At 48.5% G+C, this 25,348-nt stretch overlaps 1 protein-coding gene and 1 long non-coding RNA gene across 6 annotated transcripts in view; one reads left to right on the top strand and one right to left on the bottom strand.

Moving 5' to 3' along the window:
• Nucleotides 1-12,010: 12,010 nt before the first annotated feature.
• On the bottom strand, nt 12,011-21,218 carry LOC142030959 (uncharacterized). Its single transcript, XR_012650364.1, has 3 exons — nt 20,055-21,218; nt 19,276-19,446; nt 12,011-12,236 (listed from the first exon to the last, which is right to left on the bottom strand). It is a non-coding gene; the product is annotated as an uncharacterized LOC142030959 (long non-coding RNA).
• PAX7 (paired box 7) overlaps nt 16,759-25,348 on the top strand; it is a 106,566-nt gene continuing 97,976 nt past the window's right edge. The window contains exons 1-5 of one of the 5 annotated variants that reach the window (XM_075027537.1): nt 16,759-16,823; nt 16,934-17,177; nt 19,169-19,404; nt 20,080-20,206; nt 21,231-21,359. In XM_075027537.1, the coding sequence (XP_074883638.1) occupies nt 17,093-17,177; nt 19,169-19,404; nt 20,080-20,206; nt 21,231-21,359 (577 nt within the window). In that variant the 5' untranslated portion in view covers nt 16,759-16,823; nt 16,934-17,092. Of the gene's footprint in view, nt 16,824-16,933; nt 17,178-18,081; nt 19,030-19,168; nt 19,405-20,076; nt 20,207-21,224; nt 21,360-25,348 lie in introns of those variants that run through there. The other 4 variants (XM_075027535.1, XM_075027536.1, XM_075027534.1 and 1 more) reach the window with 4 other exon arrangements.

The following is a 25,348-nucleotide window of genomic DNA, read 5'->3' as shown; positions in this document are numbered from 1 at the left end:
CAACTCTTACCCTTATTTTAACTGCTTTTGTTGTATAAACAAAGCTTTGAATATTACAGCAGCTAAACGAGGCTGTAAGCCTCCAGAAATAATAAAACAAGCACAGGAAATAACTTGGCTAAGGTGGTTTAAGAAGGAGGTTGGGGCTAACGTGAATAAAAGCTTGGTCACGCATCATGCTTTGCCTCCTTCTGCTTCTCTAAAGGGCCTGAGCAAGAACTGGGTCTGGTTTTCCAAATCACCCACTAACAGAGCAGGGTTACAACCAACCTGCAGCACTTCAATTCTTCACACAGCCATCTGTGCCAAGAGTAATGGAGCTAAGCTGGAAAAACAGGTCCCATGACACTCAATTCTTCACTTTGCAGAGGGTGACACCTCTGGCAGGTCCTTCCCAGCCTCACCTCCCTTCTGTGTTGTAAGCACATTAGACACTGCTCAAACTCTGCTTGCAGCTCCTGCTAGAGGCCACAGCTACACTCAGCACGCAGTAATGCCTCGTCAGCCTCGATAGCGAGGTTTCATTATCCAGAGACAGGGTCTGGGAAGAGTCAAGACCACCCAACATGCTGTCCAGGTCCCCCAGACAAGGATGCCAAAAGGACTGAGGACTTAAGTGGCATTTAGCCCATCAAAACCAAGAGCTCTCTGCTCCAAGAAGAAGGATCTGAAGCTTCGACATCGCTAATTACACCAAGTCCTCCAGGTCTGCAAGGCAAGCGGCACCAAAGGAGAGTCTGACAGGTCTCATTCGCGCACCAAGCCCTTCGCCAAAGACACTCCTTCTCAGGGTTTTCACACATACCTAAAGTTACTGAGAGTATTTAAAGCATGCTCAAGTACCTTTCCTCACCATCACATCCTGCAATCAGCTACTCCAGTAATGACAATATTAGAGAAGGCAGAGCAATCCTTGCTGCATACTGCACGCCACGGTCTGCAAAGCAGCCCCGGTCCATCTTCACTGCACACGGGTGTCAACCCACCCAGTCCATCAGGCACCACAGGAAGGGTCTGAGCAGCTAGGACCATGTTGTAGCACCTAAGGTCATCAACGACAAATACCCAGGTGAAGTATCAAGGACACTACAAAGTGCAAAAGGGGCCATCTCCCCATCCCACGAAGGGCTCGGCAACCTCAAGCTTCTGCTATGATCTTAAGGAGCTTCAGATTCCAGCACACCAAACGACGGGCTAAGAAAAAGGTAAGAAGCAAGTCACTGGTCAAGTCTGGCAGATTACCTTAGAAATCCCCCCTGTTAGTCACAACTGTTCCCTCCTAGACCAGAACAGACTTCAAGGAGTCCTCAGGTTTGCCAGCAAACTCCTGCCTGCAAGGAAAGCATGCCTCGTGCTTTGCAAAATGCCAGTAGAGGACAAAAAGAAGTAAGTTTAAAGCCAGTGGCATCAAAACAGGAATCACAGCACATACTTGACCAAGCGTCAGGGTCTGCAGGCAACGGCTGACCTTGACCCCAAGCCAAAAGCTTGCCCAAACCATTCTGTCACATCCACTGCTCACAATTTAAATGCACCACTTCTGGGCTGCCGAGGGATGAGGAAGGGTTAAACAAGATGCTTTTGGCTCCACTGCATTGCCCTGACCCAGAGAAAGCAAAGCCCAAGCTCCGACAGCCCCAGACATCCTGTACAGGAGCCTGTTGCACCAGCCAGGAGCCAAGCACCTCCCTCCCCAACCACCGGCACTTCGGAGGGACACGTTTTTAAAGCCGTTTTGAAAGAGACCCCTTTCTCTTCCTTTCCTGAGGGTATTGAAAAATCATTATCAACAGGGGGAAAAAAAAAAATTCCTCCTTTCATTCTCTAAAATTAACATGAGCTCCTCTAAACACTCATTGTACTGGTTCGATTTTTCACACACCCTGGAGTCTAACCATGACAAGGGGAGACACAGCAGTAGTTATGACCCAACTTTCTGGCTAATTAAGAAGCTTGTCAAAGAGCAGCTTCTCTCCCTGGAGGAGCCCAGGGCAGGAAATGAGTGACTTCCCACGGCACATGAGCTGAGCTTGCGGCTCGTCTGCAGACGCGCTGCGCTCTCAGCTCCTGATTTACAAGCCAAGGCGGAGGGAAGGGTGACCACCCCGTGCCATAGCACCCAGGACCCGCACAGAACCCTTCTAAGCTGATTTTGGCAAGTGCTAGGAGAGGCATCAGGACCAGGGGAGGTCCTGGCCCTCCCACCCCCTATTCTGTATTTAGTTTGTTGCATCAAACTGCGAGAAGCAGAAAAAAGCGCTGAGGTTTTTCTTCTGTCAAATTCAAGTCCAGATATAATTTAGCAAAACACACAAGCACCTGCTTTTAAAGCAAAGCTAGGAGTAAGCTTGTGCTCAAGTACCCCCAAAAAAACATAGTACAGAAAAGGACTCAAACTAAACCCCTAAAATCCTTGGGGGAGGAAGAGTAAACCTTGTCACCAGGCTATTCACACATCCTTATTGCAATGGCCTAACCAAAGAGCAGTTACATCCCAGTCCCATGGGTAGTCACAGCCTAAACTCCCTTTCCCCCAAACTTGCTTTGGGGGCAGCTGACCCTGTTACCACCCCAAAGAATCCATTAAACACATGGAAAGGTCCCCAGACTGCAAGTGGAAGAGACGGACAAACCAGAGGCAGAAGGAAAAGATCAACCAGTCTGGAAAAAATGAAGTCTCCAAATCACACTAAACTTTTAGGGGGGAAAAAAAAAAATAGAAAATATCAGGTTAGTTCCCTCCCTGTTTTCTTCCAAGTTTTCCAGACTGCAGGAGCAGAAGTGCAAGAATAAGCCTTGAAGGAGCTGGTTGATATGAGACCCCCAGACAGTTCAGCTCTAAACCCAAGTCGCCCACACCCCACCCCTGCTCCAAAGATGCCCAGAACTCAGCGACATCCAGTTTCTCCAAACCATCTCCCTGTTATCACCGCTACCGACTCCCTGCACCGGGGAAGACAGACCCAGCACACCCCAGACCTCTGCATCCCAAGGATGGTCCATAATTGACCCAAGTCCAGCCTGGAGCTGCCCAGGAGGATGAGGATGGCTGGGAGCAAGGCAGGAAGGCATCTCTTCCCGAAATTTCCCGGTCGAGGCCACGGGGTGGCAGCAGGGATCTGCTGATGGAGAGCAGGGCACCCAGCCAGGGACCAGCACCCTTGAGGACCAGCCGATGCCATGGTCTCTGCTCTGCACCAATTCTGCTCTCCCCCCCCCCCCCCCCCGCTCCCCAGAAAAATCGCAGAGGTGGGAAATCGAGGAGCAGTTTGCTTCGAGGAGCGGGTTTGACAAACTTCAGGCAGAGCGGAGTGAAAGTCTTCCCTCCGAAGAAGGGAAGGCGAGCATCCCTTTGCAGCTCTGACGCTGCCGTGCACAGCTGGGCACTGCTGCAGGACGAAGGGGACACACTAGTGACCTCCATGCGACAACCCCTTTTCCCCCTAAGGACTCCCAAACCCCCTCCTCCCTGCCGGGAGGCAAATAGGGCCGAAGGCACAGAGGCCAGGAGGGCAACCAAGGTGCCAGGCTCTGCTCCCTGTATGGCCCTTTCGGCTTTGGTTTGCTGCCAAGCTCCTGACCCTACCCAGACGCTTCACCACATGCTAAGCTTGTACCATTAAAAGGACACTGATATGTCCCTCTACAGAGGGACTTGAATTGGAGTCTTACCTTCGCCGCTCAATGAGCGGCAGCAAGATTATGGCAGCCTACAGTTGTCCCAGGCTCTGCAAAGGACCGGCCTTAGGAGCTCAAGGAGCTTTTCAAACACTCCCTCCGTCCCCTGATGGAGAGCTGCGGCCGAGGGCATCAGCTCTCAGACCACACGTCGGTCCTGCACGAGCTGCAGGTACGTGCCACGGTTGCATCCCTCAGGTCCCGCCTGAGCCGTAGTTCCAGGTACACGCATCCCTCGGGTAGCAGTACGGGACGGGGCAAGGACATCATGCCAGAGCTGTATGCAGTCCTATTAAACAGCGAGGGGCTGCAACCCTGCTTCGAGAAGCTTGATGGGTGTATTTGAAGGCACCAGCGGTTGACTTGGCACAGGAGACAGAGGGTTGGAGGGACCAGCAAATTTCACCCCAGGCTCTGCATGGCTCATCCCCTTGCCCCTCTTCTCCAGAATATCAGTGGGGTTGGGACCCCAGCAGTCAAGAGCCCAGCTGCAAGGGGGGAGCTGCCAATCCTCCCCCTCCACACGCTTCCCAGCGGGACCGCGCGGGTCCTGCCTGCCTGCACCAGCGAGCCTGCTGCTCACCACAATGCCGTGTTTGTTGCACAACAGAGACCTTTAAACATCAAGGCAACATGACATTTTGGAAAGGAGAGATCTTAATAAGACATCTGAGCTTAATCATTCCACCCCTGTCAGAAATGCACTGTAATTTATTACCAAAAGCAAGTGTGGTGACAACATGGTGCAATGCCATTGAAGTCATTAAAAACGTATGCCAGGCTCTATTTCCATTCCCATTCACACGGCATCCCCTAGAGTTTTTATTAGCAATTTATTTTCTATTCCACTCTCAGTGCATTGGTTATAACAATGTCTTTTGGCTGCGCTGGAGCTGGGCAACTGCTGCTGTAGGGGAAAGGAGCATCGCAGCAACTCCCATGCTGAAACCAGCTCTATCCAGGGACCTCTTTGGGATTACGATATGGTAAATATACTTCCAAATTCTTATTTTTTTGCTAGCTGTTGTTCTTTGACCCAATAGGTCTCGTCCCATTCAGGGAAGTATCTTTCCAGGGAGGTGGGATGAATGAAGCCTGCACTTCAGGGTGTTTTTCTAGACTTATTTTCAAGCCTGATCTTGGAAAGAAAAGCAGATTAAATGCTGGGCTAAGTCAACTTCTGACTGCCAACTGGTAACAAAGCAACCCTACTTTCTAGATTTAAAAACTTGGGGAAAAAGACCCTGGATTTACAGGGAGCAGCTGACTATCCCAACTGCCCTGCTCTGCCTACACCGTCTCCTCCCAGCCTCACTCCCTCCTTCATGCCCCACAGCCACAAACTACCCAACTACCTCCAGCAGGTTCCCTCCCCTGCTCAGTTAAAAATTGCTTTAAGCACAGCTTAAATTCTCCTGAATTTTGGAGGACACCCTGGAGGCATCTGCAACTGCTGACTGAGCAGGGATGGAGGCAAAACCCTCTGCTGAGCCAGCACGGGGAGAAGGCAGAAGTCTCCGGTGCCCGTGCAAGGTCTACGTGGTTTCACCAAAGTCCAGGAGCCAGGTTTGGTAGGCTCAGCTTAAAGCTGTGCTATGATTTCAGCTCTGCCAGCCTTGCACAACAGCGAAGGCAAATGCAGCAAGGTGCTGGGTGCTTTTGGCACCAAGGGCAGCCCAAAGACACGCTCCAAAGCGGCCAGGGGTTACGATATAGCTTTGCATCACGTCGCCTCTCTCGCCTTGGTTAGGATTGCATTTCCAGGGCCTGATCCATCAGAGCCAACTGCACAAAAGCTTTAAGTCTTTGGGGGGGGAGGGGGAGAAACTTGGCCAACCTGAGTCTTTCAAGTCCCCAGGAACAGAGCAAGACCAAGCACAAGCCTGATTTTAATTCTGTACAGATCCCAACCCCCTTCCTCCAAGGATTTCCACCCTTTAGAAGTTAATTCCCCAGCAACTTTATTTTAGAGCAATTTTCAGTTCCCATTACGCCCGCTGCGCTGGGTGATAAGTGTGCGGCTCGTCTACTATCTAGCTCTCTCCAGCCTGGGAAGATAGCTCTACCTCTCCCCAGAAGAGCGGAGGTGATGTTAGGAAAGTGGGTCTATGGATTATGATAAGGGAACGGGTGGTTTTATATGCTGAGCAGACTTACTAACTTCCCTCCCTTTACCTGGCCTTGCGCAGGCTATTTTCCATGCTGCTCTATCTCCTATCAATAGGAAACAGTCAAGTGCAGCCAGCACGTTAGAGCAAAAGACCCTTCTTTTACAGATACTGCATCATCCAAGGCTAATATAACCATGGGCTTAAAAAATTATACAGGTAATGGCTTCAAAAAAAATCCAAAAACCAAAAGTGTCTTGAAGACAGAAATATTTTAGTTTTAAGGGACAAAGAGGGGAAAAAAAAAATTTACTGTTCCAGGAGAAGAAATCCTTTTGGAGGCTTGTTAATTTGTTTTTCTTAATGCTGAGAAGTAACTTGTGAATGTTAAATATCTGCTTTTAGGAGAGGGCCCCCAACCCTGCTTTCCATTACACTGGGCATCCATCCAGGCAGAGTAACTGCACTGAATTCAATGGGTTACTTTGGATTTTGGCCAAAATAATTCAGATCAAAATCTCCTCCGGCGTTTGCTTTATGATCCCACACCACTGCCATTCGCAGAGTCAGGTATTACCATTACCATGCCCTCTTTTACATGGCACGAGCCTTCTCCCAGTGCAGGGATGGACATCTCCATAGGCTTTAATGGTGCCAGAAAGAGGAGGCCACTCTTCAAAGACTTAAGCACATTGAAAGCAAAACAATTAAATTACCTGCTTTCAACAGTTTGTCACCTATGTCAAATATTAAGACAAAACAATTGATTAAGGAGAGGAATGAAGAGGAAAGAATAAACCTCTCTCCTCCTTTCTAATGAAAATTCAGGAAATTAGAATTGACTCTTGGAAGAAATACCCCTCTGCCTTATTTACTGGGGTTCTCAGTGGGTTTTTTTTCCCCCCCCAGTTTTACGGTGCATTACTGACTAGATTGTCTTTCATCTCAGGCCCCTAAACTGGTGTCAGCAAAAAGAAATCATGTTTAAAAGTCAGCACCAAATTAAAGCAAGCCCCCACAAGCTGCACACCAACAGGCCCTTCTGAGCCAGAGTCCATCCTTCGCTTCCTTGATGTTAAACATAATATTATGTTCCCTCTCTTGCTGTTTTCAAACACTTTTTCAGACTTAAAGCCAGTCTGCAAAGGATCTCATGGGCTTTGTACACAGTTGACATCTCAGCACCAGCCTGAACTGAGTCAAGAGCATCTTCACATCACTGCTGTACAGCAGCATAATGCACATCAGAGACCTTGTGTCCAGGCTTGGCTACACACAAACAAACCACTTTATATATATATGGACTCCAGCTGGATTACGAGGATTTATCCTACAGATTGTTCCTACGGACTCTACAGCTGCAGAGCTTGCACCAATGCAAACCCCACCACCGCTTTCCACTTCCAGATCCAGGTTGTTGCATCAGGGATGGGGAAAACCCATCCAGGGAAAGTTCCCCTTGACTTCTCTCCCCCAGACAGCAGGTCAGATGTTGATCACCCAAGGTTCCTATTAGATCTCAGTGACAGCCAATTGCAAATTTAATATCTGTTTAATTATTCTTCTGCCAACCCAAGCAGCAGCGATTATTGCATGAGATTAAGCACTACGAGGCTGAGCCGCGTGCAAATTTCTTTCTGTGTTTCTGAAGACTTATCTCCTTCAGACAAAAAAATTATGCATTTCTTAGACCAGGATTTTTTTCCCCTTTAATGTTTTGTCTCACTGTGAATTGGTGTAATCACTATTATAGGATGAGAAAAAATGGCTAGAAAAATACATTTTAAAAGGAAGACAAAACACCACCGAGTCTCACATTAGAAAAGCAAACAGCTTCATCTCAAATTTAGCAAGGTCTTACAATAGTGCTGAGAAAACATCTTACAGAAGCAAGAAGTACTGCTACTGCCTGCATGGGAAGAAAATAATCCCTCGTCCCAAGCACTTCTGGGCAGAGATGGAGACAGAAACAGAGTTTTCAGGCACCACGTGCAGCTTTACTACAACCAAAGGCAGCTCCAAGAGCTCCAAAGCAGATAGAGCTGCTCTTCTCCATGCAATATTGCCCAAGCTAACAACATTGCATTAGTCTAAATTCATATGGAAATCACAACCTAGCATTCAAGTTAGATAAAAGCAACCAATATAGGGACTTTTTTTGCCACTTAAAAAAAAATACTTGGCCATCAAAGGTATCACCTACAAGAAATAGCTTGGCATTGCTGAGAGTCTTAAGCACGCAGAGAGTAGCAGGGTGCAGGGGTACGCCTGGGCAGGGGGTGGGAGCCCTTAACTTACTAGCTAATAAAACATTTTCCTCCCTATTGTGGCAGCCTCCTCCCACCTCCTGACCTTTTTCCTCTTGGAGTAATTAGAAGCTACCTGGTGGGAATGAAAGAGGGGAATTGGAGGTTTGCTCCGTGGGATTTAACCTTTGCTTCCCCTGTGCTTGTTTCTCTCTTCCTCAGCACTGGAAGCATCCAAAATTTAAACTGGCTTTCAAGAAGAGTTGCATAGCCACATGGAAATCACACCAGGGAAACTGCGGAATTGCAACTCTTTGGAAACTCAGGAGCAGCCCCTGGGAGGATCTACAACCCATCATTGCCCTGTAGAGCTTGTACACAAGACAACAAGGAGATAGCAGAAATATGACCCTGCTTTTATGATAAGGTCCACCAAAGTTAAAGAAAACTATAGCAAAAGTGAGAATTAAACCAATTATTTTAATGATAAAGCTAAGTCCCTCAACCTGAAGGACTTTATCTTCTACTACCACAAGGGAAGCTTGCAAACCCACCTCCTTAAAAGTAAATCACATTAGGCAACAACAGCTTGCATTGGTTCAAAACCAGCTTGTTTCAGGCTCACACTACTCACCCAGTGAATTTTAGCCACCTATAGAGACCTAACCTTACTTACTACTACCTTACTCACTGTAAAGTTACTTACTGCAGTGTATTCCTTCACCTGAGCTGCCCTCCCAGCACTAACCTACCACCACCCACCTCAAACACCCTTACAAGGTGAGAGCAATAAATAGTCAGCTCAGCCACATAAAGTTAAGGAAAACAAAAAGAAAATATATTTTTTTGAAAGAAACACTAACTTTTTTTGAATACTTTACTAGAGTTGTTCTATAAGGTCTACCTTGACTTCAGAGACCAAGAAGACAAAGAACAAAACCACAAAGTTATCAGCTTTTAGAAGAAAAAAAGCCAAGCAATTACATAACACCAACCTTGAGGTTAGAGAAGCCAGCCCAGAAAAACAAAAATGAAGCTTTCCAGAACTTGCAAAACTTGATCACTTCTGCTACTTTACCTACATACTTTCCTAAATTTTCTACTAGCTTTAGAAATAAATTTGAAAATTATACAAAGTGCTCTCCAAGAGGCTTTCTTCACCTACTCGTACTCCTTATAAGCCCTAAAACAACTGCCCCAAACGGGGAGCACCTCTCCAACCAGCCCCACAAGCAATCGCACGTGGAGCTCATAGAGCTCAGGTGTGCCGTGCCCACTCCTATATGACCAGTTCCAGAGAGGGCTCCAGTGCTATAAAAGTCAATGGTTCCTGCTCTTCCTCTTCCCATACCTGAGCAACATCCTGACCTGCAGTCTTTAGTATGTGTTTTATGCTATGCTGTCAACTATTTAAGCAAAATAATATTACAATGTTGTTTTGCTAGGTGTAATCCTAGGGGAGTTTGGCTATAGTTAAGCTGTGAAGGTGTGTTGTGGGGTTTTTTAATTCTCAGTATTATAATTAAGCACTAGAAGAGGGTTCCTAGCTATCATATTTTTCTTTTTCATTGCTGTAGCAACATGTTTTTGCAACGTTACAGTTGGCACCAAAGCAGCTCCACTTAAACAATGCTAGAGTTAAATGCCTGACCTAAACTGAAATGGGAATAAAAAGCAGGTTTTATGCTGAGATGCTAAGCAATTTTAAATGAGGAGGTTCCAAGTAGCTAGCCTGCATAATGCTGGGGTTACAGCAGCAAGCCTGACATAATTATGTAATTTTTCTTGAAGGCTGATATGATCTGTGTGAGTCTTATATTATTGTTATTGCTTGATTTCTATCAATATGTTGGTCAGCTGAGTTGTTCTTGCTGTGTTTCCATACAGTATAGTGTAAAGATGTGCTGGTTTCAGGGTACCACATGGTTACAGTCACCTTATGCATTATATATAGATGTGAAAAAGCACAGTACTGAGCTTCTTCCTTTATTCACTAGCTGTCCTGAATCACTATCTGTGTGTTAATTCCTCTTTTCTTGAGAAAAGCCTTTCCCCATCAGAAAGGGAAGCATCTGATACAGGCAGGGAAGCCTTGCTTGGTTTGTCATTGCCACCAGCGTAAGCTGTCTAGAGACGCTCTATTTAAATGGTGCTTCTGAGAGCAGGACTGGTGTTGCTAAAATCAGTGTTTTGGGCAAGTTTTTCCTTAAATCTCTTCATTTCCTTGTCTTCATCCTCTTCCTTGTGGAAATCCTGGGTTTTACTGTTGTCTCAGCTTTCCACCTCAACTAGGCTCAGGTCTTACCTAACTGTAACTCACCTGGTAGAACAGATGAACTGTATCTGCAGCTGGTATCAATAATTAACTTTATTAATCCCAGTCAGGGTGAAGTACCCCAGCTGTGAACTGGGGGAGGGAGAAAAAGGTCTTCTTCTGTCCATCCCTTTCTCCTCTGCAGTGAGAGAAACTGATGGTGAGTAGTGCCATGGCTTCAAATTCAAGTCTTTTCAGGACACAGGTGAGCTGGCAACTATAAGGGAGAGGAGGAAGAAACCTTTGCAAATGCACTTTTTGATCTACCTTAACAACTGCTATAGAGAATTAAATGGAATTCATTTCTGTGATGAAGGAATTAATGGCAATACGGAGAATCAGGCTCAGGTAGGAGACTTGAATCCAAAGAAGGGAATAAAGCCTTGAAATTCAAATGAAAAAATTATTATATAAGCATAAAGGGAAGCTATTTTACACCTGTAAGACTAAATGTATAAATATGAAGCAACTGCTCCCTCTGGGAAGAGAGGATTGTGCTTTTAATTCACCCAGACAAATATGCAGCTTGGCTCCATCTGATTCCTTACACTTCAGGAAAGACCAAACCAAACCCTTTGTGTTTTCTCCCCTCCATGCTCACGACTTCTTCCAGGACTTCTTGCTGCTGCTGCCATGGTCTCCTCTAAGCTGGCAGCCAGACCAGACTGGTTTACCTGGCTCTCCGAGGGCTTCGTCGAGCTTGATGCCCCCCTTGCCTACATAAAGGCCTGTAGCTACAGTAGATTCAGCTCCCAGAAAATTCAGACAGCTGGGCAAGCCCTGAGGGTAGCTGGGCTGTTAGATACAGGCATCTGGGCGTACTTTCTTTACCCCCCAGGGTAAGGAAGGAAGAGTGATGTCTTTATGGGGGTGAGAAATGTTCTGGCCCTTAGTACTGGAGTGGGACTAATCTGGGAACAGGTGAGTTATGAGCCAGATAACAAGGGATTTGGATGTATATCCAGTGTGGAGGCAGCTTGAATTATTTGAGGGCAGGTGCTCTGCTCTCCCTTGCAAATCCATCTTTAGCATGCCTGAAGCTGGGTGTCTTAAAAAGAAAGGCACCCTAAAATCATGATTCCCCCTTGTTCCTAGGCTGTCCTCTTTCCTTTTAAAGCATGTTGGCCCCTAGTTTGCCCAGCCTCAGTATTTTCCCCCTGGGACCAGCTGTGTCCCTTGCCACCTTCACCAGCAGCCTGTTCCCTTGAAATAGATGATTTGCTAAGCTCCGGGAAGGTACAAGTTAGGAAAATCCCCTCTCACACCCTTCTTCTGCTCCAGCAGCATCTCTCAATGTCGTTGTTCTCCCTGCATGGTCAGGTCCTATTTTAGTGCGTTTTCTCCTGCAATAACACTGAACAAATCAAACACATGGAGGAAAGTGTTCTCCCTGTCTTGAAAAGCCACACGAAATGGGAAGCGAGACCGGTAGCGGGAGTACAGGAATCCCGTTGTATGCAGGGAAAACCCAATTAGTCTGTGCACCCTGACAAAAGTAGAACTGAGCCTTTTAGCAAGGAGTAGTTAATCTTCTTTAGAAAAACTAAGCAGGGACTACCAGTGGAATAGAAGTTGGTGCGGTACTGTTGAATATCTCTAAAGCCACTTATAGGTTCAAAGAATGAACAAGGCCATTGCCAGCCTTATTATTTTGATTTGTTTAATGAAAATACTTTGCTCATTCCATAGATGTTATGCTTTGATAAGGTAATTGTTCAAGGGCGCAGCTTACATCCTATTAATACTGCACCCTGGGCAAATTAAACCCGACCCAGTGGAGAGGCAGATCCAAGGAGCCCGGTGGTGGTGCGACACTCTGCCTTTTGTTCGACATCCTGACGGGGAGCGGAGTTGGAGGAGTTTTATTCTTGGGTTTGGGTCTTGCCTTCCCTGGGGAAAACAACAACAACAACAAAATTAATTAATTCCTATTACATGTACGAATTAATAGCATGGTTAACTTGGTTCCTTGCAAAGCTGCAGGGTCAGCGTTGATGGTGCAGGGGCGCTCTGTATTAAAAACAAAGTGCAAGCTTTTCCTTTAGAAATAGTCCTGGAAGTGGAAACTGTTTTCTCCCTGCTTTAGGCCTTCAAAGCTCCCGTGGTCTGATTGCGTGGAACTTTTTTTCCTTCCTCAGCGATGAAGTTAAGAACGCCTCTGGCAAATAAGCAGAGCCTTGTTCCCCTAAGAAAGGGGAGGAAGGAAGAGAATTAGAGACCAGCGTGCGACCTGAGGGCCATGCTCTGGAGCTGGAGAACCAGCAAAGACCTTAAATTTTCTTTCCCTACCTGGACTTTGCTTCTCCTAACCTACCTGCAACCAACAGCAGTTTTTTAGCAATAAATGCAGTTTGGGTTTTGCCTATAGCCCCCTTTGAGGAGCTGCCTTGCCTGAGGACCTCTGATACTTTGGGGTCTTCTGGGACGTGGGAAGGTACTTCTGCATCAGCGAGTCAGGGATGCTGCAAGAGGCTTTAGTGGGATCAGGCACCAAGTATCTGCACCGGAATCCCATCTGCTTCATTTGGCAGCTTTGGGGCTTTAAGGCGAGGAAGAAAAATGAATTTTGGGGGGATGTTGAGGATGGGTGGATTTGGTTTCCCTGGTCCTGGACCAGGAGCTGCTTTTCTAGCTCTCAGCCACCTTTTTAACCAAGCAGCCTGGTTTTCCTGAGCCTGCCTTTGCTGCAAATATTCCTTCTCTCCTTTCTGGGTTTTCTGAAAAAACAAACACTTCAGCCTGAATGTGTTACTCTTCCTTTCACGATTTTTTCAATGGTCATTTTAAAAAATGCGGAAGTCCCTCAGAAATATTTTTTTTAAATCCCCGGTTTTCAAGGTGGATTTATCGCCCTTTAAAGAGAGATTTATTGGATAATCGCTTAAAAAAATAATGCTTATTACTCTGGGATCTCAAATGGAAAACCTTCCCACATTAGTAATCTTCTTGTAATTGCAGAAGGTAGCAACTTTTCATTAAATAATTCATCCCCGGGCGGGTTTGGGGTTTTTGGGGGTTTTTTTTTTGGATCCTACTTGTGGAGGTGGGGGGGGAAGCTGTGATCAAATTCTTCAGGTTTTAGTTGACCAGATGAGAGGCATCTGACTTATCTTCTAAGGAGATTTCTCGTTTTTAGATTTGCATCGCTTGAGAAATGGGATGGCATCCTGGGGAAAAAAAAAAAAGAGTAGGACTTTCTTTTGAGGAGGATCATAATTAATAATAATTGATGATTGAGGCTGCTCGCCTCCGGCGCAGCGCTCATGCCCCGGTGATTTTCTGGGCAGGCTTAGCTAACCTGTATGCATCTTTTTCAAGTCGAGAATTGGATATACAGTCCTTTTTCTCTCCAGCCTGGTGGTGTTTGCCCCTTCCAAGGAGTCATCTAACACCTCATACTTGAAAAGCCCCTTCCTCTCCTGGAGGATACAGGGGATGGATGCTGGGGGGCAAGAGGTGCTCCTAAAAATTAATAATTAAAAAAAAACCAACCCCATTCCCTTCTGCTTATGAGTTGGCTTTCAGTGCTGATTTACAAGCCGTTTCTCCAAAGGGAATAGCGATATACGGCATTTATCAACCAGAAACATACCTTAGGAAACCATGGAGATGCGCAGGGAAAGGGGAAAGCGGGGAGGAATTCTGCCCCTGTTCCTTTAAGCAGTTACTTGCTCCTTTCCTGATTGATGCTTGTTTTAATCTATTGCTCACTGCTCCCAGGAGAGAAAAGAAGGGGTCTCTCTTTTGTGAACATGGGTAATGAAGCAGAGCACTGAGCAAAAAAAAGGAAAAAAAAAAAAATTAAAAAAAATTTTAAAAGGGGTTCCCTCCTCCTCAGCTGGCTGCTTGGGTGCGCAGGTAACAGCCCCCGGCCCCCAGACCTGCATGTGAAATCGCCATTTCACCCCTGCACACTCCTTAATTGTTAGAAAAATGATTTGTGAAATTGCTTTCCAGCAGGAGTGTCCCCCTGCCTCCCCCGGCTGTGACAGTCCCCTGGCACCCCCTTATTCCCCCCCGAAACAAAATTAGGGGCTGCTGCACATGCCATCGCATCGCTTAAATAAAAATAAATTAAAATATATATATAGTAGCTCTTTGCTCAGTAGCTGCCCGGAGCTGGCAGCAAGTGCTGGAGGAGAAAGTGAAGTTTTGTTTTGGGGTTTTTTTGGGGTTTTGGTTTTTTTTTTTTTTGCCTGAAAGTGTCAAATCTTACCCCAATTCGAGGGGAAGGAGGGGGCGAGGGAAAACAAATGCTGTGTTTGATGTGAGATATTTTTCTCCCGGCGAGGTAACCCTAGAGCGGCGGGGAAGGCAGGGACTCCGGGCTCGGGTTCTTTAGTTTAATCTTCCCCCGGTGCTGGGAGAGCAGAAACATTTAATTTTCAACTTTATTCCCAGGCTTTTCCCCCCTCCCCATCTAAGCAAATGAAAGGCAAATAATTGAATTACTGCCTCGCTGGAGGAATGCGGTTGAGAAGGGGCTCCGACCTGGTCCCGCTCAGCTCTGCCCGTTATTTTTCTGCCTAAAACTTCAGGAATTGGCGTTTTTGGGGTGGAGGGGAGGAGGGAGTTTTTCTTTTCGTTTGCTGGAGCCCCGAAGTCGGGGCTGCGCCGGGATGAGGAGACTTTGGGAGCAACTTGACACCTTGGAAAGAATTTCAATATTGCTTTCCTTTTTTTTTTTTTCCCCCACCGTCCCGTGGGGTTTTTTTTGCGTGGGTTTGGGTGAATTTTAGGCGTAGAAACGTGAGAAAAAAACCAAGTCGGGGCCGCGCAGCGAGGCGGGTGCGGGTTTAGGCTGAGCTTTGAGGCTGCGGGGGAGGAGGAGGAGGATGAGCGATGAAGATGTGGCCGGCCTGGGAGGGAGATTAGGGCTGGCAATGCCCTCGGGCGAGGGGGACAGGGAGAAGATTTAGAGACCGCATTTTGGGTCCAGACGGGTCAGAATTGTCGCTGGTCGCTTTATTCCCCCCCCGCCCGCCCCCGGGATGCTTTTAAGGGAGGGGGAAGAGAAGTTTCCAGCGGTTTGCACGGCAAGTCCTTTTACAGCTGCAAACAAAAGGGTTCGTGAGCCCTGGCGTCATGCCCCGCTGCGAGCAGGATTCCTGCCCCGCTCCTATTTTGGGGGGAAAACATTGACTATTTGTTCAAGCCCGTCCCGGGTCAGCGAGCGAGCGAGCGGGCAGTTCGCGGGAGAACAGCAGGGGAGCACCGCAGCCCCCCCCCCCCCCCCCCCGGAGCTGCCCCCCCCCCCAAAAAATAGGACCAGCTCGGCAGCTCGGAGCCTGTCTCTTCATTAAAGACGTGATGTTAATGAGGGAGGAGCGCAGGGAGCTACCTGGGGCTGGGGAAAGGAGGCGGTGGGGTTGCTCAGCTGCTCCCAAATCCGGCCCCATATAGCGGGAGGGGGGGGCCGGGGGGGGGGATGCTGGGAGCCTGGTCCAGGTACCAGCGAGGCAGGATGGGTTATCTCCCATTAAGCGCTGGGAAGGGACTGGAAGAGGGTCCGAGCCCCTCCTGGGGCAGTGGGCTGCAAGGTGGGGAGTGCCGGGCTCGGGCCGGCAGCTAAGGGGGGGGGATTTTATTTTATTTTGTTTTATTTTATTGTATTTTATTTTATTGTTTTATTTTGTTTTGGTTTATTTTGTTTTATTTTATTTTGTTTTAATCCATGCTGTAGCCCCCGGGCCGGGATCAGCCCCTGCCCGGGGCTGGCCTTACCCCGCTGGGACCCACACAGATGCTCTGGGTGCGCCCAACTTTTAGGCGGAAAAAAAAAAAAACCAAAAACAACCAAAAAAACCCCCCCAAAACCCCAACAAACAACCTTTCCTTAAAGTTTCTCCTCATTCCTTTCACCCCAATATATTTTCCAGCCGGGAAAGGGGGGAGACCGCAGCTTTCCATCCAAAGGAAGCCAAGCCTAGTAATGAATAACAACATCTTAAAAATAATAAATAAATAAATAGGGCGAGCCCACAGCTTTGCCTCCGCGTTGGGAAGCTGCTGCCTCTTATTGGCCCCGCTGTGGTACCCCCTTCCCCGGCCATGAATAAAAGAAAGGAGCCGGAGCCTATCACAGCTCGCTTGGCCTCCCCACGGCCCCAACTTCGGCTCTTTAACAACTTCCAAACCCTCCATCTGACATCCCCCCCCCTCCTCCTCCTCCTCCTCCTCCTCCTCTTCCTCCTCCCCCCCCCCCCATCACAAGCATCCCTTAAGCGACAGGCACCAACCACTTAAAAAAAAAAAAAAAAAAAAAAAAAAAGCAGCAACAACAAAATAAGGGGGGAAAGTCGACTCGCCCCCCCCTCCCTCTCGGCCCCCCCCCCCCCCCCCCCAGCCCTAAGCCCAGCCCAGCACCGAGGCAACTTTGGATGTGTCTGCTTCTCCCGGCAGTCTGCCTTACATTCCTCCGGAGCGCCCGCTCAGGCCGGTTGTGACATAGCCTTAAAACTTTAAGAGGAATTTCTGGTGGGTGATTTCCCCCCCCTTTTCCCACCCCCTTCCTTCTTCTTCTCTATATTTTGATTTTATTTTTTTTTCCCCCCCCTCGGAGCAAAGATTTCTCCCTTGTTTTGCAGCTGCGGGCTGGAAGACAGAAGCGCTTCGGTTCCGAGGAGACACATCCCCGCAGCACCCACCCCCCCCTTCCCTCCGCTTTTCCGGGGCTAAGAGGTGCCCCCCCCCGGTTTGGACCGGACCCTTTCCACCTCCCCGACCCCCCCCCCCCTTCCCCTACCATGGCAGCTCTGCCCGGGACGGTCCCTCGGATGATGCGTCCGGCTCCGGGGCAAAACTACCCTCGCACAGGCTTCCCCTTGGAAGGTAGGTTTGGGAAAAATACCTCTTTAAACCGCTCCTTTCCCCCCCCCCCAGCACCTCGGTATAAGCCCAGAGGGGGGTCAGGCTGGGCTCCTCCGGGTGGGGATGCAGCTAAACTTTGCAACTGGGGAAGGAGGGGGGGGACCGACCTGAGCATCCAACTTCTGGCTGGTATTTAGCTCCTTTTCTCGCTGTAGCTGCTCCGTCCCTGCGAAATTATCGGGGTTTGCCTTTTCTTTTTTTTTAACCCCTCTCCCCCCCTGCATTTAAAGTAGTTCCAGGCATCCCGGAGATTTTTTGGGGGGGGAGGCTCTCCTGGTTTGGGTTTTTTAGTGCTTTTTGGTTTGGGTTTGGTTTTTTTTTTTTAAACCCGCAAACGTCCCGACGATTTCATCTTCCCGCAAAGGTGGGGAAAAGCAACCAAATTGATCGTTTTCAACTTTTCGGGGGGGAAAGAAGAAAAAAATCGCTAAGCCGGGGGTATCCTCTAGCTGCGGGCAGCCGAGATGTCCTTGGCCGGGGCTGGCGAGGGGAAAGGGGGGGGACTTTGTAGCTGTCACCACGCTAAGTGTCATCCCCACCTCGCAGAGCATCCACTTCTCCCGGCATCTGCTTTTTCTTTGTGTTACGGGGTTATTATTTCTAGGCACAGGGAGGAAAAAAAAAAAAAAAAAAAAAGGCAAAATTAGAGCGGGACTCCCTCTCCCCGCATTTATTAAACAGGAAAATTTCATCCTGACCGTGATCAAGTGGCGAAACTCAAACCTGTGGAAAACCACGCAGGCTGCAAAACATACAAGCTGGGGGGATTTGTTGAAGTGCTTTTCTGTAGCAAATGAAGTAAAACAGACGGCAAGGGAAAGGATCAAAGGATTACAACAATATTTGCACAACATGACTGGGAATAATGAAAAGAGAGAGCGGCCGGCGGTTTTAGTACCTCTTGAATGTAAAATTGGCCACTCGAGTGTTATCTGTCGATAATGATATATCCAGGGAGTGCTGGCCAAGTGACTTGGAATTAGTGGTGCATGATTCTTGTTAAATCGCGAGGCAATTTCTGGAATCGACTTTTCTTTGTATAAAGAGAAAAATCAGCCCCCTCGCCTTGCCTGTCCCTCGCCCCCTCCAGCCTTTCTGCAAATTACCCAGCTGAGTTCTTCCCCCCCACTTTTTCCCCCCCTCTTTTTTTTTTTTGTTGTTGTTTTTTGGTTTGGGTTGTTGTGGGTTTTTTTTAATTTCCAGCCTGTGAAATCGTATTAATCTGCAAGATCTACATTGCGAGATATTAAACAAATTGGGGAGGGGGAACTAACGCTCCGGGCGGGGATGCGCCGTGCAAGGTGTCGGGGAAGCGGCGCGGCCGCGGGGGATCCGCGCTTGTTCCGCACCCCCCCCCAAACCGCTTAACAACATCCCCCCCCCGAAAACCACACCAAAAAAAAAAAAACCAACCCAAACTAAAAAGCCCCTTCAGAGTATTTAAAGAGTTTATTTCCAAAAGTTTGTTTGAAAGCAGATAGCTTTGTAATTTGAATAAGTGGAGAGCGCCTTTTTTGCGGGGAATGGGAAGTTGCGGGGGGGGCTTTGCTATGCGGTTTTAAATTTTCCTGTATTTAAAACGCCGGATATGATTTATAATATAGGTGTGAAATGCCAAAAAAGAGAGAGAGAAACATAGCGGCCACCTCGGAGAGCGGGGTGATGGGCGTGCGGGTCACGGGCTATTTTTATTTTCTCTCTCTCGATGGGAAAAAGTCTTCCCCGTAATGCGGAGATAAAAACCGAGGCCAGGGGATGGGGGAGAGGTTTCTCCCTTCTTTTAAAGATTCAAACACCGGGAGAGAAGCTGAAGGTGCGGGGAGGGATGCGCTGCGTTTTGCGGGATTTTTCCCTCTTTTAACTTTTCTCCCCCCTCCTGCGTTGTTGCATTGGTTTTTTTGTTTGTTTGTTTTTGTTTTTTCCTTTTCTCCCCCCCCCTCCTTGCTCTCCAGTTTCCACCCCACTGGGCCAGGGCAGGGTGAACCAGCTCGGAGGGGTGTTCATCAACGGTCGACCACTACCCAACCACATCCGACATAAAATCGTGGAAATGGCTCACCACGGGATCCGGCCCTGCGTGATCTCCCGGCAGTTGCGGGTCTCCCACGGTTGCGTCTCCAAAATCCTCTGTAGGTACCAGGAGACGGGCTCCATCCGTCCCGGAGCCATCGGAGGCAGCAAACCCAGGGTGAGTGCAATGCGGGAGCCGAGCTAAACTGCCCTCCTTAGGCTAAAAAAAAAATTTTAAAAAAATCAAGATTTCTTTGGAAGGGTTTAAGTTTTTCAGGTGGATACGCAGGGAAAGGGGGGAGGAGGGGAAGGGGCTTTAATAAAGCTGCAATTTGCAGGCTCAGATGGGTAGAAACCGGTGCCGAGTTGAAGGCTATGAATAAATTAAAGTGATTTTTTTTTTTTTTTCCCCCCATGTGCAACAAGTGGTGCACGTTCAAGCATTTGCTTCGGCCCTGATGTGTGGGGAGGAGGCAAGCCGGGATGTTTCGGGGAATAATAAATTGCTGGGTGTACATAACTCCCCCTCCAAAACCATCCCCTGCACCCCCTCCCTGCCTTCTTCCCCCCCCGGGGCTCAGGATAAAGCCATCCTGGCTGCTCTCCTGGGCCCCTAGAGACTCTACTTTTAGGGTGGCCAACATTTGGGAGAGAAGGGCCTTTCCCCAGCTTTCTTCTTCTTCTTTTCCCCCTTCAAATCCCTATTCTCAGCCCCAAAACTAGCAGCCAGGGCCCAGAGGATTGAACTGAGCCGAACAGCTTTTGCTTTTCAATTAAAAGCGCTTTTTTTCTCTCCCCTTCCCTCTCTCTGCACATGCGGGCACGCACCGGTGTCCCTTGATCACAAAAGCAGGTTGCGACTCCCGACGTGGAGAAGAAAATCGAGGAATACAAACGGGAAAATCCCGGGATGTTTAGCTGGGAGATCCGAGACAGGCTCCTGAAGGATGGGCACTGCGACCGGAGCACCGTGCCCTCAGGTGAGAAGGCAGCTTGGCAAGAAGGACACCACGATACCCTCAGGAAGGTGGAGGGAAATTATTATTACCACTGAAAATGTTTCCAGAGGCCATAAACACCCTCTCGGCCTTTGCTTTGATAGGGGAAGGGAAAAAAAAAAAAACATCACGCCATGCAAACCCACAGCAGCAAAGAAACACCAGGCGAGAGGGGTTTGTGCCCTGGCCACGCTGCGGTCTGCTGGAAAAACAAACACAAACAAACCAATTTTCCCAACTTATTCCAAGTCCCATGAAAGCAGGGGGGGATGTCCTGCTGTGGAGGGAGCACGTGCAGAGGCAGACCCTAAATCTGGGGTTAAAGGGGACCCCGGCTGCCCTGTTGGGACTTGCTTGCTCAGTGGGGGCTGCAGAGCAGCGTTTCCATCAGCCGGGGGGATCCCCATTGCTCGTGGAAAGCAACCCTGTACCCCAATATTGGGTCTGCAGGGATGCGCTTAGGGTCTGGTGAGCTCTTTAGGTCCTGGCTATCAGTTCCCCTCAGTTTTGGGGGGGGGCTGAGCCTTCTCTGCAGGGCACATCTCCCCCAGGGCAGGAGAGGGGCCAAGTTTGAATCCAGGCTGTGGGGTCCCATTCAGGACTGGGGTGAAAGCTGGGTATTGGGGGTCCTTTTCCCTGTTATAAAGCAGTTGGTAACCCTGGGGGTGCGTGTCTCGGGGTGTCACACTGGCTGTGATGCTCCATGGGGTGTTGCACACAAGCAGGTGCCGCTCATGCCAGGCATCTCGGGGGGACGGTGACGAGCGCATCCAACTTTGGACATCCAGCTTGGCAGCTCGGTGAACTCAGGGGGTTTTTTTGGAGGGCACGGAGGACCGGGCAGGTGCGTACCCCTGGGAAAAGGGGGTGCAGCTGCCCTTCATGTGGGTGCAAGACCTCCTGTCCGAGTCATGCAGCCGCGGTTTGGGCTTTCCCGGCCGTCTCCCACCTTGCCTTCCCAGGCAGCTTATACTTGCCTTTTTGTCTTTGACTGTCTGAGGTTTAGTGAGTTCGATTAGCCGTGTGCTACGCATCAAATTCGGGAAGAAAGAGGAAGAGGAGGACTGCGACAAGAAGGAGGAAGATGGGGAGAAGAAGGCCAAGCACAGCATAGACGGCATCCTGGGCGACAAAGGTAAAGGCGGCCGTGTGTGCCCTGGGGCTGGGCTACAGGGGACATTTGGGAGAGGGGACGTGTCCCTCCCTAACAAGAGTAAGACGGGAAGGCTCCAGAGCCTCTTGCATTTGTCCTTGGCGAAAATGACTGATGGCAGAGTCGAGGGTGTGATGCAGGGCCCTGGGAGGAGAAGGTGGTACCCAGCCCCTCAGGCTGAGGATGCTTTCCCAGGAGGAAGAGTTGGTGGTGTTTTGCTCTGGATCATTTATTTATAAAGGGGGAAAAGGAGATGTCTGGGGCGGGGGGAGGCATCTCTGATTCCTAAATGAATTTGTTAAACAGATTTCTCTCCTGCTCTCTAAGTGGTCCCCTGAAACTCTGGCTGACAGTTGACCGATTTGGCCAATCAATATCAATTAGAGAAGCCGGGATCGGCACTGCGCTGGGGCTGCCGCAGAGCTACCGGTGCCGGGGAAGCGCGGAGGGGAGATGGGGGGTCCTCGGGTGGGAGGAAACGGGGAGGGAGTCTGCACCCCTAAATAAAATGAGGAAAAATAAATCTGGCCTTTCTGATGAGAGGCTTAAGGCCAGGCCGGCGGGGACAGGCGGGAGAGCAGAGGGCGCTGTCATCATCTCCCACGGTTGGCACTTTCCTCTTGTGGGAGGAAAAATTAAACTTTTTAAAGCTCCTGTGCTGTAAATGTGGGGTGGGGGGACGAGGCACAGCCAGAGCCGGCCATTGCGGCGCTTGTAATTTGATTTTTAACAAGCTTGGTGGGGGTGATTATTCCCCTTCACCCCCAAAAAGGGGGAAAGATGGCATTTTTAGGGGGCATAATTGAGGTTTATCAATGAGGGCGTTTGCAAAGACGGGGAAGTTTTAATCAACGGGAGGGAGGAGCTGCTGTATCAGTTTAGGCAGAAAATTATTTCCTTGTGTCGCAGACATCAGCACTTTTTTTGGGGGGGGGGCAATTATACAAGTCTTGGGGATGGGCTTCAGGAAATCAGAGTTTGCTATTTTTTTCCAAAATTGATGGCAAAATGGCGATGGCCCAGGCCTGTCCGGGCTGAGTCGGTCGAAGTTTTGGGGGATTTGAGATATCATCGGTGTCAGGCCAAGAGGGAGCGGGGTGAGAGGTATTTTCCTCATGGAGAGGGTCCCCAGTCTGGGTGTGGGAAGCAGGGGGGAATCGCTTATAAAGTTTCTCGCTAGCTGCAAAGTTTTCCCCGTTTGGGGATACTGCGGGTGAGTGGGGAAATACTGAAGTGGGGGGAATTTGGGGCAGAAAAAAAAGCTTCTCCGTGTCACCATCAAACGTTACTGGGAGTTTTAAATGAAGGTGCACAAAAGGGGTTTCTTTAAGGATCCGATCCTTTTTTTTTTTTTCCAACCTTGAAGATGAACTTCACTTACAAAGACCTTCAAGTCTATTGAAGCTTTATAAGCAAAAGATTCCTGACCACAAAAGCAAACAGTAGAAGAAGAAAAAAAAAAAAAAAAGAAAGAAAAAGGAAAAAAAAAAAAAGAAAGGGGGGGAATAAAGGGGGGAAAAACCCTAGGCTGCCTTAAAAATGGAGTAAAGGGATGGGGGAGGGAGGGCTTGTCTATTCTCATTCAAAATTCTGCAAGGAGGAGAAAAAGTTTGGACAAAGGGCCAAGGAAGGGAAGAAAGGGAGATAAATTATTCAAAACTCCCTGCTGTTAGATAGTTTTGTAATATTATAGGACCGTCTGTTGGAAAAAGGATAGCCGTTGGACGTTGCAAAATGTTGCTTGTGATTTGGAAACAGGCGATGCTCATTTGCAAATCGGGGCTATTGTGTCCGCGAAAAGCTCCCCCCCATCACTTTGGGGTGGTTTTAATTTTATTGGGGGGGGGGGAGAAGATTTTGGGGTTTAAGTTTTATTTTATTCAAGCCTCACCGCTTGAAAAAAAAAAAAAGTAATATTTAAACTGCTGGGGTTTTTTTCCCCTTGTCTGTGCATGTTTTCTCCATCACTACCCCCAAAATAAAAAAGAGTGAAGGAGCTGGAGGCTTTCTGGTCATTAATAACATGCAGAAGTGCGTGTCAATAAGCAAAAGAAAACGCTCTCTTCTTCCTTCATGGGTAATATCGCGGACAAATAAAACACGAGCCCCCATTTCTTTATGAAACCAGCCCGTTTTGAATCGAGGGCTAATTTGGGCAAATTCCTGATGCCGGAGCCCGCGGAGCACCGCGTTACCTCCGAGCACGCAGGCTCCGCTCCCTTTCCCATCCCTTGAGATAAATCCTGATTTGGCAGTAATTTTAAAATTTTTTTTCCATCCCCCGCAATCATGCCCTGACTCCGTAGATTTGCGGAGAAATCACCCTAAAAGGCTTTGATTTGGGGTTTTGGAGGGGGAGGGAAGGTGAGCATCCACCGCAGGAGCGGAGATTTGGCAGCGGGTCGGAGCCGGCGCGGTCCGAGCGCTGCCGCGATCGCCCCGAGATCGAGTGCGATTCAAAAATAACCCTTAAAAAATAATAGTAATTTTTAAAAACCAGTACCGCCGTCAATGTATATTTTCACGTCTGGGAAAGTTTTAATGGCCCCAGTTAAGGTAATTGATGATTCAACTTGTAAAACACTCGGAGGCGGTGAGCGTGCGTTGTGTATTTTTTCCTTTTGATTTTTTTTTTTTTTGGCTAGAAACGAAAATACTCTTTAGAGGTCTCTCCCCCGCCTTATCAATTTTCCTGGGAGGTTTGCAGTAAAATAAAAATACTAACGCACTCCTGACACTTGTTCTCCAGCTCTGCTTTTACTGCGTGGGTGTGAGGGTTTGGGTTGTCCGTGTGATTGGTTGTGGGCTTTTTTTTCCTTTTTTTCTTTTTTTTTAACGCATTTTTATTATTATTGTGGATGGAGGGGAGAGGGGGAAAACTTTGTTTTGGCCTTTTTCCTCTTGACAAACGCCTTTGCTCCATTTGCGGGTTCTCCTTGCGGGGAGCCGGAGGAAGACAGCCCTAAATGCTCTCTCTTTTTAAGTGTTAAAGAAAGCTTCCACCCTGCGCCTGTTTCTTTCTATCGTCTGCTTGGCATTTAATAATGTTAAGACTTATTAGAGCTGGTAATGAAAACTGTGGCTGTTGAATAGGGAGCTGTGTTGGAGAAGGGTGTAATAGCTCCAAGGCATGCTAAGAAATGTATTTATCCCCAATCAGTACTCACTCTCTGAGTTCCCAGCACAAACGTTAAGTTGAAGGGTTTTAAGGCAGATTAAATTGAGCCTTTATTTCTTTGCACTTTCATCTTTAAACGGCTCACTCCAGCTAGCCCTGGGCATATATTCATGAGGCTTCACTTTATTTTTTTTTTATTTTTTTTTTTTTAGCCTTGTTAAGACCGAGTTATTATTATTTTGGGTTGTTGTTATTTATTATGACTGGTGGGGTTTATTAGGGAGGGTCACGCGTGGGTGATGCGCTGTTCGCCCCGCACCCCGCAGATCTTCGGTGCTCGGTGGAGATGGACGGGGGGCGGGGGGGGGGGATCATTTGGGGCAACCCCAAATCTAAGGGGGTGCTGGGGAAGGTCCTCAGAGTTTAATGCGGGAGGAGCAGGGGCGGGGGCGAAGCCTCATCCTGGCGGGGTATTAATTGCAACCAGACGCGGGTGAAGGGGGGGGGGGTCGGTGGGGTTAAGGGGAAGGCGATCTGCCTGCACTGGAGGAGAGGGAAGTTCAGCGGCCTTTTCTTCACACCCCCCCGCCTCGGCGTGTCACCCCACGGCCACGGGTGGGGGCAGCCGGTCCTGCCCCCTGGACCGCTGCGGGATGCAGGGCAGGATGACTGCGGAGGATGCTCAGGGCTTGGGTTGTGCTCGCAGGGTACCGGGAACCCATCTGGGGTGAAAACACATATTTTTATAATTTTTTTTTTAATTCATTTTCTCCCCTGTTTTATTTCTCTGCACTGCGCTTTATCGCACGGAGTTTCTTCCACCGATCGGGTTTGCTTCGAGACCCGTTGCAGC

This window comes from Buteo buteo, chromosome 5 (genome assembly GCF_964188355.1).
Source record: "Buteo buteo chromosome 5, bButBut1.hap1.1, whole genome shotgun sequence".
Lineage (NCBI taxonomy): Eukaryota > Metazoa > Chordata > Aves > Accipitriformes > Accipitridae > Buteo > Buteo buteo.
The sequence above is the reverse complement of the archived record's forward strand: the minus strand, read 5'-3'. Positions and strand labels throughout refer to the sequence as shown.